Below are 13,410 nucleotides of genomic sequence, written 5' to 3' on the forward strand. Positions count from 1 at the left end.
TAATCCAGGACAAGAGAATCCTTTTATTTACGATATACATTCCTACATCCCACACCAAACACGACAATGGCGTGCAATTTTACATTCATGAGACACTAGGCACAAGTAGGCCAGCGCCAATGTAAAGCATAGAAAGTAAAGGCAGGCCGAAGCGCTCTAGTAAGGAGAGGCAAGAGTCACGCTCCTGCCTCACATGGAATCAGAGAAAGAGCCTGCTAGGTGTCACTGCGATCGCATCAAGTCCTGAGGCACTGACGCCATTTTAGCGACTAACCTGCAAGGCGCGGAAGAAACGAGCCGTTTCAGAACGAAATATGTAACTAAAATACCGACTGTATCTGATCAGGTAAGCTCAAGTGTATTTTGCGTGCGAATTTTCGAAAGGGGGGTGAAATTCCATGCTCTACGCTGCTTGCACATGGTTGTGCATTGTGGGGTTGTGTGGCCCAGCGGGCCGAGGGTAAGCCCTGGTCCTGTCTTGAGCCAGTCACCGACCTGCCCCAGCCATTCAGTGCGGGCCAAAATGGAGGACCTTCACTATCTCGACGCTCATTGTCTGGTTTAGTTTATTCAAGGTACGTCAGGCGTCAATTTGGACATAAAATTTGGTTCGGGAGACGTTGGCAGAGGGAGATAAATGTTTTACCGCCCAACGGCAGACGGCTCAGGGGCCCGAAGGCAAGGCATAGGCCGCGCTATCGTCCACCTCGTCTTTGCACCAGTGTGCGGCCTAGTGGCACGCCAAAACGCGGCCCCGTTTGTGGAAATTCGCTCACTGGCATCGGAACACGACTGTCGCTTGTGGGGAAAGCTCATGACAAACTGTCAACGTCTGCTGCCAGTTGTAAATAAAAACACAGGTGGATATGCCTGAACCTAACCGGCCATCTCTAGTTTCAAATTGTTGCCCCAGTGCTGATCAATGTTAAGTGCCTCACTTGGTTGGGCGAACATGTTTAGTTGATAAGGAATAATTTATTTACATTTTAACATCTAATTTATTGAAAAGTATGGTAACTTTACTTTGTTTACCCCCTTGTCATAGGCTGAAGAGGTTATTTTACTGTGTTATGGTTCTAATTTGATTAATATATTCATTGACAAGGACATTGAGAGACAGTGTGTATTTCGGATTTATATGGTTGATGTTCAGTGAGTTGTTTCGGTTACCATCTTACTTTTTATTGTTGGTCCTACTGAAATATTGTAACATGACAAGTCATTGTGAAACAATTGTCATTGTACTGAAATGATAATTTTAGAATTGAAAAGCCTATGTTTTTTTTCTCTCAATTTTCTTACCATATTTACTCTATTCTAGGGAGATGCAAAACAAATACCAATTGCTATGAATATGTTTTGCACTGTTTACATTCATTTACTACAACTCCTTTTTTATTTGTTTTCAGTGATCGTTATGGAGAATGGCGATGATTCATCTTTGGAGAATGTGGAGCCTGAACCAGAGGATGATCTTCATGAGGGATCATTTCTTGAAGGACAAAGCTTCTCTTCCAATGATGGTGCTGCAGATGAAGAGCAACCCTCTAAGAGCAGTTGCTCTGAGAGAAATGAAGTCAGATCATTCACTCCTGGCTCAGATCATCTTAATTTATCAACAGACGAAGAAACTAGAGGGTCAACATTGGACGATTCATTAGTAGAGGGGGGAGCTGCTTTAAGACATGCCCTTGAATCAATGGGAAACAGCTGTCAAGCAACACAAGATCTTCAGCTGTCTTCTGACTCTTCATTTAGTGATCTCAATTCTTCTAATACCACAAACAATGATGAAGAAATCAATCAGGAAGTGGATAGGCTTAAGTGTTCAGAATATAAACTTAACTCAAAAGATCTTAGTGATGTTGCTGGTGTGCAAAGTGCTGAGTGTCATGACACAGAAACTATTAAAAGTGCAAGTGCTAGTGAAAACATTTCAACAGAGAGCTGTCAATCAATCGAGGACCAAAGTGAAAATAAAGAGGAAAGTCTCAGCACCAAGAACCTTGATGAGCCAATCCAGCATGTGGATAATATAAAATCTGCAGAAGTGGATGCTGGTAGTGATGAGGATAGTGCTGCTGTGGTAATTATTCTTGTCAATGCTGTCAGTGCTACATGACTACTATGGGGTTGCTCTCACCTGAATTTTCCAACCTTTATGATTGTCATGCTGCACTGAATGTGTTACAATGCCTTTTGTTTTGTTTGTTTTCTTAGTCACAAGTGTTTTTCAATCTATTAAAATTTCTTTCAGACTCATTTGCCCCAGACGCAGTTAAATGACAGGTCTGAGGAAGACAAAACCACACAACCAGCTGAAACTGCCCAATCACCTGTGGCCACTCTTCCCAGTTGCCTAACTTCTCCAGTAACCAAATCACCGCCTCAACCATCAACAGAGCCTACAATAGTGCTGTCATCAGCATCCCCATTAGATTCTACATCCTTGTTACCTGGTGATGAGTTGAAGTCCATTGGTGAAGAGGATTTGCCTGATGATTCTGGATTAACTTCTCAATCACTCCAGGATGAGGGAAGCCAACAAACTTGCAATACTGAAACTGGCCGAGGGGAGATTGACAGTGTTGATTCAAGAGGTAGTGTAGATGTTCACAATACAAATATTAATCCTTGTCTTATTATTCATTTTAAAAATGTCGAATTCTTAAATCTTGATACGTTTGGAAAGTATTTGGGTTCTGATTATAGACTGTCTAATGCTGAGATTTTATCCATTTCAGCCAGTGAAAAAGACACCAGTTTGGACCACCCTGTACCCCAGACTGACACTGAAGAATTCTCACAAGGTGCAACTGTTGAAGATGAAGTCTCTCAGGATTCAATTGCTGACAATTCATCTCTTGGTTTGTTAGCAGATTATGATGTGTCTCAAGATTCAACCGCTGACAATGTATCTCTTGGTCCAACAGCTGATTATAAAGTGTCTCAGGGTTCTGCTGATAATCGTTCCTCTAGTCCAGCAATCGAAGACAAAGTGCCTTTGGATGAATCTAATCTGGATGAAGTATTACCCAGTACCAATGTTGAGGAAAATGAATTGGTTCATGAAAACATGAGTGTTGATGACAGCGATGAAGAAGAGAAAGAATTGGTGACAAATGAAGAGGAAGTCAATGATGGTGTGGAGGATGAAGAGGAGAGTGGTGACCAGAGACATAGTGATCCTGGAGACAATGAATCTTTAGAGGCATATCCAAGGGTAAATGGTACTTTGAGTGAATCTATGGACTGTGACGATGCAGATGTGTTTAATGAAAATTCCAAAGAACAGCCATCAGAATCGTCCTGGAAATCCGAAAAACCCATCATTATGTCAAAAAATCTTAACTTGGCATGGAAAAAGGCATTTGCCAACACTGCAAAGAGGTATGAAGAAAACAATATGTTGACAACTGATGAAAAAGAAGGCAGTGACTCATCGTGTATGTCTCAGTCAGACAATTCGGGCTCTGTCCATAGTTTGGAACCTGCCGAAGAACCCTTTCAGGAAGATACTTTCCCTACTAATGAAACGTTTGTTGACTTTCCTGTTCATGAGCACTCTGCTCCAATTGAAGCATCCACTGAAATTCATCAAAGTCAGACACAGCTGGAGCAATCCACTGAAATTCATCAAGATCAGTTATTGCAGGCGCAATCCACAGGATATCAAAATCCAGGCAAACGCACCTCCAAGTTGCATAAGAAGAGAATACGCAAGGAAAGAGCCACAGTACCTGTATTTGAGGAGTCAACATCAGCTTCTTCAAGGGATCACCTGGACACAAATCTTAGAGTTGGCATGGCAAATCCGGCTCTGGACTGTGCTCAGAACATGGGAGTGCAGCCAAATGTTTCATTTAAGTGTGTGAGATGTGGTGCAAAGGGTTTCATGTCTATGAGTGATCTTAAAGACCATCAGATGTTGTGTTTGAGGAATCCATTTACTGTGTGCCCCCAAGAACAGCAAGCCTCTCCTAGTCCTGAAACCAATTCTAAAATAAGGATCACAAGAAAAGTGTTTTTGTGCTCAGCTTGTGGGTCGTATTATGAAAATTGGAATCTCTTTCTCCATATGAGAGAAGTGCATAAACGCCATATTTGTTTGTTCTGCCTAGGTATGTTCTCTCAAGCCGAAAAGTTATCTCTACACCTTGTATCAAAACACAAAGTATCTGCTGGACATTATGCAACACCAGAAGATTTCAAACAGTCCTTTAAAGGAATGTGCTTTCTTATGTGTTGCACTTGCGAAAGGATGTTTACTGAAGAAAACTTTACAAGTCACATGTGTAGAAGAGATTTAGTTGTTTGTGATGTTTGCCAAGGTAGAGGCTTCCATGTGCCAACATGCCCACTCATTAACTCAGTGAGAGATGATACTCTGTCACCCCAGAGATGTTCAGAAACTAGCTCTGTTGTGTCCCAAACTACAGGAAGTGTTAAATCTAGTGACCCAGCTCATAATAGTCGTTTCAGTTTGAAGTACAACAAATTAGGTACTAAGTCCAAACCTGTACTGAAAGTTAAAGTCCCGACAGTACCACCAAAGAGAGCTGAGAAACGTAAAGTAGTTAGGAGTGCTATTTCATTACCTAGTTCTCCATTACCTCAGACTGCATTTCACTTACAATCTAGTCTCGCTCAAGATGTGCACACACCATCTATGAGTGTGTCAACTGGCAGCTTTATGTCAAACTTAGATCGAACAATTAATTCTGTTGCTTTAGGAGTTACTGAAGAAGCTAGAGCATGGGAGGAACGTATGGAAGCTGAAAGGAGAAGAATTATTGAAGCTAGACAAATTTACACTGACACTGAAGATGAGAGTGAAACTGAAGCAGTGAATGTAGTTGAGGAAGCTGAGACTGAAGGTGGTGTTGTGAGCGGCAATGACGACTTAATACATTCCAGCTCCTCAAGTGAGAGTAGCAGTAGTGATGATGAAGAGAAGGAAGAGGGAGAAACAGAAGAGGTGAAACCCAGTAATGTAGCAGAATACCCTGGACATGAAGCAGGATATGCAATAACTCAGGAGGAACATAGATTTGAAGAGCAAGAAATAAGTGTGGAAGGCAACAGCGATCAGGAAAACAGAGTTGAAAGAACTGAGCTGGAAGTGGAGCAGAAATCTGAACTGGACATTGTAAAAGATGCCGGTCAGGAACAAGGACAAGAATTTGAGCAGGACGTCCTAGATACCAAGAATGTAGAAGCAGAAGTGGAGGATGAGAATGATGCTGGAAGTGAAGACGAAGAACAAACACCATTATCATTAGATCTGGAGCCGTGTAACACCACACCTTATAAACCCTCTGATGAAAACACATTGGAAAGTCTATCTGAGGATGTTTCCCAAACACAGGCTGTTTCTGAAGATGTGAGCACATTAAATGATACTGCAGCAGCTCCTGAAATTATGGACACAGAAATTAATCCTGCTGAAAATGGTGATTGTTCTTTACTTTTGGCACCAGAAGAAACTGAAAGTAAAATGGAGCTAGACACTGAGAACATCCAGAGTGAAAATCATGACACTGAAGATTTAATGCAGCCTCCTGCTGTGGAGCCATCTCCCCTCAATGACAATGGTCCTCTAAGTGACTCTGGTGCTGAGCAGGTCTTGGCACAGGAAACTGAAGAGGCCCCCGAGGAGAGAGTGATGGATGGTATAGTTTTGGCTGGTGAAGAAGTGCCTGAGTATGAGCTACAATTGGAGAAGCCACTGCACGTATTGAAAACTCAAGAAGTTCTGAAGGAGTGTGTACGTCACCTCTGTTGGTCCTGTGTGTATTGTAGTCATGCTAAGAAAATTGCTGTGAATGGTAAACAGCTCGCTCTTCACATGATGTCAGAACATCGTGTTATCCCAGTGGACAGCAGCCATCATGAGACACCTGCTAATGAACGCTTGATTACAAAATTGAAGGACTCTCTGGAATTCCTGCAGACTACCTTTTTTAACACTGATTCTTATGATAGTACTGACAAAGCAAATTCTCTCCCTTATGATAGATCTTATGAATGCTTTCATTGTCATTATTACACTAGATTGCACAAGGAGTTGTATATTCACAACAGAAAAATGCATCAGAAGACAATTCTTCTCTGTATAATGTGCAAGTCTAATTTTTATAGCTATAGTGAGCTGTTGTCTCATCTGTGTCCTGGTATATATATCCCACAGATTGATATTACCTTCCGGTGCTGCATGTGTGATGTTGATGAATTGCCATCTGCATTTCGTCTCATGGTTCATTTAAGGAAGAAGCACAATGCTTGTGATGTTTGTCTTGAAGTCACAGATGATCAACAGAAACTTTCCAACCATGTTTGGAAACACAAGCTTCATCATTTGTGTTATAGGTGTGGCATTGCATATAGAAATAAGCCAGATATTACAAAGCACTTATTCTGGAAACATGGAACTGAAAGTGTGCTATGCAAGAGATGTTTGCAAAAGAAATGGCCGCATGTTTATCACTTTTGTGTCCCTCCTGCAACTTTTGTTTGTGAAGAATGTAATGCCATATTTTCAAGAGCAGTTGCGTTACGAGTTCACAAACGATTTCATTCTGAAGATTTTAGATATCCGTGCACTGAATGTGAAGATAAATTTGTTTCTAAGAAACTTTTAGCAAAGCATTTAGAGAAGCATAAGGCTCCCTTACTGCCACGCCCCCCACCGGTACCAGCATCACCGCCACCTCAGCCGGCTTCTGAGCCGGAGGAAGTGAAAGATAGCTCAGCTACATTAAATAAACCTAAGATCTCCCCTGTACCTGAAGAAAAAGAAGAAATAAGTGTTGCCACTAGAACAGAGACATGTGAAACTGGCAAGATCAATTTGAAGTCTCCTCCTGGTTCTCCATTAGGAACAAAAAAGAAGAAAAAACACAAGCGAGAAGAACAGGAAGATGAACTGAAGCAAAAGAAGTCTGTTGATGTATTTGACCTTCCACCACTCAATTTGTCATCTGATAGTGATAGTTCAGATGAGGAAGAAAAAAATAAACCTGCAGAACCTGTGCGAAAGGAAACGCCCCCTGAGGAACCCCGAGAACCATCTCAATCTCCTTCTCTCCCCGTCGTTGAAGACAGACAGGACCCTGATGAACCTGCTCCAGTAGTGGAAGGCATCTGGGATAAGTTCCAGAATTTCCAAGCAGAACTGGAAATACGAGATGATCCCTTGGCTTTCCTGCGTAGAACTATTATGATGGAGCATGACTATTGTTTACCTGCTGATAAACCTAAATCAACTAACCAAGAAGCTTCAACAGAAGCTTCTGCTGCTGATACCAGTGCTGTTTCAGGGGAAAATAAAGAAGCTGCTCCAAAAGCTGATGGTAGTGAGACTCCGAAATCATCTCCTGTGAAAAAGAAGAAAACTCCAAGAAAAAGGAAAAGGGCAAACTCGGGACGAGCGTCAAGTTCTTCATCAAGTGATTCTAGCAGTGATTCAGACTCAAGCAGTCGTTCTTGTGGGTCAAACTGTAGTTGCTCAAGTCGATGTGGAAGTGGAAGCTCTAGTAGCTCAAGTTCATCATCATCTAGTTCTGATTCAGAAGACAGCTCAAGTTCAGAAAGTCGGCGCAAGTCAGCATCTAAAAAAGATAAGCGAAAAGAGAAAGTTGAAGATAATAGCAATAAAAAAGAGGATGAGGCACTTGCGGAACCAGTTCCCTCTGTACAAAATGAGCCTAATCCACCAGTGACTATTCAGCCTCCTGCTGCCATCCAGCCACCTGCAGAAGAGCCCCACATTGATGTTTTAGAAATGGAACTAATTATTAGGGAATCTGATTTGGACACTACTGAACCTGAAACTGATGAGGACTTTTATGATGATAATCCTCAAAAACTTGCCAATGAAAAGCGAAGTTTGATGCTCTTGGCAGCTGCTGCTCCTTCAAATAATGGTGGTCTCAGCCCTGCACCATCCCATTCAAGTCAACCCCCCAGTGCTGCACCTTCTGAATCTACACCTTCTAAAAAGAAAAGTAAAAAACGTAGGAAAAAAGCTTCTTCTAGCAAAACAGTTGAAGAAAGCTTTGTATCTCAAGATATTTTGGGAGCGCAAGAGCGTGTGCCTGAGTGGTCTCAACACCTTGACCAGTCATACCAGTCCTACAGTCATCAATCAAACTCAGTTAATGCTAATGAATCATTTTTCAATTCATCATATTACAATTCAACAAATGCCACCACAACCTCAAGTTCTCCTGGGCTTGCTTCTGCACCCAGTCCAGCTCAATATCACCAGCAACAGCAGCCACCGCAGATAGCACAATATACATTCAAGCAAGCTCTTCACAATCTCTCAACTCAAAGTACTGGCAGTGGATCAGAAACAGAAGGCAGAACTAAGCGTAAACGCATGAGGAATAAGTTTTATGGTTACTCAAGTAATGAAGAAAATGAAAATAGCCATCAAGTGACCAGTAAGCAAAGGAAAGTCAATGCTAACAGTAGCTATCAGACCAATGCTAGTTATCAGGCCAGTCATTATGAGACACCACCTCAACCTGTTATGCCGCCCCTTACTATAAAACGAAGTCAAATCAAACCACCTGCACCAACTCCCCCTCCTGTTACAGAGACCTACTATGAATCAACATTGGTCCCTTCAAGTTGGAGTAACAATTCTATTGCCCAGGCAAAGTCTGATTCAGACAGTGATTCCGATGCCAAGGCCAATTCAAATTCCTCAAGCGACACAGATAGTGATGATGACGCCATGCAGATTGCAGAATCTCCTCCTCCTCCTCAGCCTTATGAGCCTCCGCCTCCTGCTGAAAAGCAGAATTTATACTGTTATTGCCAGTGCCCTTATGACGAAGTATCTGAAATGATAGCTTGTGATGGCCAAAACTGCAAAATTGAGTGGTTTCACTTTGAATGTGTTGGTATCATGGTGCCACCTAAGGGCCAGTGGTACTGTCCTGATTGTAGGCGTAGGATGACAGCAGATGGGCAGGACTACATGCTCAACAATTAATACGCTTCAAACTTATTACTGAAACTGTAAATATTGTATTTATGAAATCACTTCCTGTAGGCAATGTAAAGTATTTCAGTTTCTCATGTCAATATGAAAATGACTGTTCCTTACAATTTAGTTTGTTAAAGCCTTTGCAACATTTGTTGCTTGGTAATTGTAACATATTTACAATTATGAGTTTTTGTTAGAACTGGTGTAAAGACTTGTATTTAAGATATTAAATGTAACATATTTTTTGTATGATTTAGTAGGCATTTTTAAAGAGGTGAACATCTTTGGAACCTGATTATACAGACCTTGTGTGTATGATAAATTTGATTGTAAATATCTTTGCAGAATAAATTTCTCACTATATTTATAGTGAAGCAACATTTTTATCAATATAGATGTGCAAATGTAGAACTGAATTTTACTCATTTGGCTATTGAAAAATATGTTTTGAGAAGTTGAATTTGTTTGTGGTAGAGCAGAGCATGCTGCCCTACCCATGGGCAGCCCCACTTTGGTTATAGAAATATTTTAAAATTTTGATGTATTATTGAGTGTATTTTTGTTACCTTCATAATCAAGCAGGTGCACTGGCTTGTTCAGATTACCAATGTTTCTTTCCTGTTGTAATTGGCTGCACTTTTTACAGTGTCAGTTTTGTGGGTTCTTCTTTTTTCTGTTGTTAAAAACAAACTCTAAAGTATTGGACGCCACTTCTGATTTTGACATTCCACTCTGTTTTACTATTTTCTCATTTTTTTTCAGTTTTCAACATAATTATGTAGTTGTGTTGTCTAGCCCTATGGTCTTTTCTTAACTGAATGGTCTAGGTAGGACCAATAATAATGTGCCAGGGCTGTTGCCACGTAATGAAATGTTATTTGTTGTCAACGTTTATTGTCTGAACTTAAAGATTGATTACCCTTGGCTAATTAATTAACCAGTACTCTGTTTTCATGTTGTTTCCTGGTCACAGATAAAGAATTGTTCTGTTTTCTGGTGAGGCACAACATTTACTGTACTTCTATGAACAATCAAAATTTATTGTTTGTCACTGCCTTAATTAATTTTCTTATGGTCTTATTTAAATCTTATCTGCTTTTGATTATAAGAGGTGTTTAGTTACTGAGCAGATTTACTTAACACCACCTCTCCTTTTAATCATGATCTTGAGTGTTGTTGTATGATATGGTATGCAATACACCAAGAAAGTCTACCACATGTAGAAATTTTAATTTTGGGACTACCCTGACCTCAAAACATTTCTATGTCTTGATTTTACATCTAAAATATATCGTCTCAATTTCCAATTTGTGAAATAAAGTTAAGTTCCTGTGCTTTTGGCTGGCAACAGTTACAAGTACAACAGACTTGCTATGCTTGCATTACTCTGAATTAGCTTGGTATTCGTCTCATGATTGTGAGAATGAAGTTGTCATTCACTAATGCTCCCACTAGCACTTGAACTTAAACTTTATTTTTGATTAAATTATTTGCAATGAATTTACTTTGAGAATGTGTGGAATGTATGAGGGTATTAGCACTGTTACACATCAATTGAGGTGGAGCTGAAGTGGGTATTGTGGTTGAAAGATCTGTAATGGTTATCATTCTTTTCATGAAAGGCTGGACCTGTTTGAAAATATTCATGAATAAACACACCAAGGAACCACTGTACATATTATGGTTTATTTTATTTATTTTAGCCCTGAGCTTCCTTATCAATTTCCTGCTATTTTTATTTTTCCCTCTCTCCTCAGCCAGAAATGCCATGTCCAAATAATGGGCCCCTTAGACTTCTATGAGTCACAACATTTCTGGCTGGGTTGCTTGTTAGTGAAAAAGTGCCTTACTAAACTGTCTTTGGATAAATGTATTGTAAGATGGGTATTTTGGCTTAACTATATTATAAAAGATTTCTGATTTTAATATCTTTATTTAAACAGGAATTGGCTAGCTAAGAAACTAGGTATTACATTCGACAATCAAAAAGGCAAACAAAACACATCAATCATTTTCACTCACTGCCTTACCTCTGCCAAATACAAAAGTAGGATGCAAGTATGTGAAGTGAAGCCAAACCACAAATAAAAGCTGGGTTAGTGCAACACTCGTACAAACAAGGAGGCGAGCAGCTGGTATTCGGAGGGACGCAAGTAAAACTAACACGACCCTTAGAGTGCTCAATCCACCAAAAACAGCAAGACACAAAAAAAATATTGTGTCACTCCTTTCTCGATCAATTATGAGGGATACTGAAAGTGTGAGCACAGGGCCATACAAAGAATATCCAATCAGTGATAACAGTTGCATAAAAGTAATTGCTGCTTGGCAACATCTGAGAATAACATGGGTGAAAAAGGGCAAAAGAATACAATAAGAAAGAACAACTCGCTCTGCCCCTAAAGTATTTTCTTTTTCAGTTTGCCCCAAGATGAGCATGCAAATAAGAATTAAAACAGCTAAAGATGGCCCTAAGAGATCTACATTTATAATTCGAAACCTATGAACTATGGGTGGTAACAAAGACCGCACAATCCGAACTGGTAATTCAAATGGAGAGACTGCAAAGAGCATCAATGCCTCATTGAATGCTGCACTGACAATTGACATCCAAGATTTCTTAGGAACTTCATACCAGTCTTCATAGTCTTTATTGGTCAAACGACCATACCCAATTCTTCGAGCTTTCTCATTGTTTTCAACAAAGTCCACCCACATTCCTCTCTCAAGAACACCGAAAGGTTTACTATTAAGTCTACTGTTAAACATTTTGTTTCACTGTCCACAAAATCTAAGACAGTTAAAAACACAAAAATGACGAGGAGTCAATGGTTTAACCTTTCTTTGTCATGTCCCTAATCTTTTCAACAGTCTCTTTGATTGCGTCTTTGCCCTCTTTTGTTGTTTTAATGAACTCTTTTGACAGTCCAGTCGCGACCTCCTTGATAGCTTTTGGATCTAACTTTTTGAAGGCTGGATCTTGTGTAATGGCTTTTCCTTCCATAAATAAACTTGCACAAATTCGAGCAACAATCCTTATAGGGCGAGATTCAGACAATTTATGTATGACTCGCTCATCATGAAGTACTCGAAAGAGAATTCTTCTGAAAAAATCCATACTCCAGGTGCAGTTTCTGAAAGTGCAAATTTCATTAAATACTTCCCCTATAAAAGTACAACCACAGGACATTGAAACTTGTTTTCTACCTTAGGCTTTGGGTATTTCAAAAGAACACATATTGCGGTACTTGTGCAATAGCTCACGCTTCAAGCGAAGCTGATTTCGGAGGACATCTAATTGCTTCAGCTGCTCCTCAGTATTATACTCAATGCCAGGAAGCTTCCGAATCTAACAAAACATAAGAAACCAAAATTGTTATACAAATTATTGTATACACATGAAGAGCTATGATATCCATGGCAAATGAGAGAGTAAACAAAGTGTAATTCAAGCACTTACTTGTTCTCTCGCCTTTTCTAGTTTTCTCTGCAGCTCTAAAATTTTTTGAGTAGTATCTAGGGAATCTCTTGACTTCTGTGCGTTATCGTGGGGGTCCTTCTCCAAGCTGCCAAAAAGATAGGAAAATGTACGCAATTCATTAGTGAACATTCAAAACAAAATTACGTCAATCAATTCCTGCAAGTCTATTCAAAACGTAAATATTTACAAGTTTTTGTTAAAACATGTAAACAGGGTTGACCTTCTTGATAGGTTATGAAAGACAAGACAACGGGATTCAAGAAGGATAAAAAAGTAAGTATCATTGAGTTAAAAATGTAAGCACATTTACCTCCTGATAATCTCGTAAATCAGGGGCAAAAACTCGACATCGACATCATCAACAGTCCATGTTGTAGGTGCAGTTTCGTGTTGTTCCGAAGAATCCTGCATTTTGTTGGTTGCCGTCTTTACGCCATTTCAACCCCTGTCAACTCTAATAGGCGTTTCCGGCCGCTTGCTACCTCGTCCTCCCCGACCCCCCCTCACCTGGCGCGGCCTCCGGTACTGCCAGTTTTAGCATAAAAATTTGTGGGGTCGGTTGTCGTGATGGGCTAGTTTCAAACTGCTAGATTAGCACTCCAACATATGACGCGTGTGTGGAATAACATATCCCATTTGTTAGCAAAGGTCAGAAATGCAGGGATAATAGATAATCGGATGCCATTTCCGGCCCTTTTTTCGTTGAATCGTTGGCATACTTGAAAGCAGCCGATCTGAGCAGAAACTGATTCTTCGGCTCCGAACGAGGAACAACAACACTTCGGCAGCGCAGCGGTACCGAGCGGGCCCCGGGCCCGGTGGTCGTAGGGTCGACTCCGCCCGGAGGCCAGAAAAAATTTTCACTTCAGAATTCGTGCGGGAAATTTCGTTTCGGAGTGCGGGACAAAAGTTGGGAATTTCGCTGTCCAAA

General features: G+C 40.5%; 3 protein-coding genes across 4 annotated transcripts; 1 reads left to right on the forward strand and 2 right to left on the reverse strand.

The window, feature by feature from the left end:
* The first annotated feature begins 12 nt into the window (after positions 1-12).
* LOC113205038 (uncharacterized) lies at positions 13-10,672 on the forward strand. 2 transcript variants are annotated; one of them, XM_026420479.2, is made up of 4 exons: positions 13-346; positions 1,410-2,086; positions 2,258-2,600; positions 2,745-10,672. In XM_026420479.2, the coding sequence occupies exons 2-4, from the start codon at positions 1,418-1,420 to the stop codon at positions 9,002-9,004; spliced, it is 7,272 nt and encodes a 2,423-aa protein (XP_026276264.1). In that variant the 5' UTR covers positions 13-346; positions 1,410-1,417; the 3' UTR covers positions 9,005-10,672. The 2 variants fall into 2 exon arrangements, with proteins under 2 accessions (XP_026276264.1, XP_026276265.1); XM_026420480.2 differs by lacking the exon at positions 13-346 and adding an exon at positions 423-575.
* Positions 10,673-10,911: 239 nt separating this feature from the next.
* LOC113205041 (protein YIPF3-like) lies at positions 10,912-11,767 on the reverse strand. The gene has a single exon (XM_026420482.2). The coding sequence runs from the start codon at positions 11,765-11,767 to the stop codon at positions 11,003-11,005; it is 765 nt and encodes a 254-aa protein (XP_026276267.1). The 3' UTR covers positions 10,912-11,002.
* Positions 11,768-11,823: 56 nt separating this feature from the next.
* LOC113205043 (mediator of RNA polymerase II transcription subunit 9) lies at positions 11,824-12,957 on the reverse strand. The gene is made up of 4 exons (XM_026420485.2): positions 12,790-12,957; positions 12,459-12,564; positions 12,206-12,347; positions 11,824-12,132 (listed from the first exon to the last, which is right to left on the reverse strand). The coding sequence occupies exons 1-3, from the start codon at positions 12,888-12,890 to the stop codon at positions 12,207-12,209; spliced, it is 348 nt and encodes a 115-aa protein (XP_026276270.1). The 5' UTR covers positions 12,891-12,957; the 3' UTR covers positions 11,824-12,132; position 12,206.
* Between the last annotated feature and the right edge of the window lie 453 nt (positions 12,958-13,410).

Source organism: Frankliniella occidentalis, unplaced genomic scaffold (genome assembly GCF_000697945.3).
Source record: "Frankliniella occidentalis isolate FOCC.00 unplaced genomic scaffold, Focc_3.1 Scaffold23, whole genome shotgun sequence".
Lineage (NCBI taxonomy): Eukaryota > Metazoa > Arthropoda > Insecta > Thysanoptera > Thripidae > Frankliniella > Frankliniella occidentalis.

Excerpts from the sequence above, each read along its gene's own strand:
- LOC113205038 (XM_026420479.2), top strand. The coding sequence starts at position 1,418 with ATGGAGAATGGCGATGATTCATCTTTGGAGAATGTGGAGCCTGAACCA. Across the intron at positions 2,087-2,257 it reads ATGAGGATAGTGCTGCTGTG|ACTCATTTGCCCCAGACGCA; the intron begins GTAATTATTCTT and ends AATTTCTTTCAG. Across the intron at positions 2,601-2,744 it reads TGACAGTGTTGATTCAAGAG|CCAGTGAAAAAGACACCAGT; the intron begins GTAGTGTAGATG and ends TATCCATTTCAG.
- LOC113205041 (XM_026420482.2), bottom strand. The coding sequence starts at position 11,767 with ATGTTTAACAGTAGACTTAATAGTAAACCTTTCGGTGTTCTTGAGAGA.
- LOC113205043 (XM_026420485.2), bottom strand. The coding sequence starts at position 12,890 with ATGCAGGATTCTTCGGAACAACACGAAACTGCACCTACAACATGGACT. Across the intron at positions 12,565-12,789 it reads ATTTACGAGATTATCAGGAG|CTTGGAGAAGGACCCCCACG; the intron begins GTAAATGTGCTT and ends TCTTTTTGGCAG. Across the intron at positions 12,348-12,458 it reads TAGAAAAGGCGAGAGAACAA|ATTCGGAAGCTTCCTGGCAT; the intron begins GTAAGTGCTTGA and ends ATGTTTTGTTAG.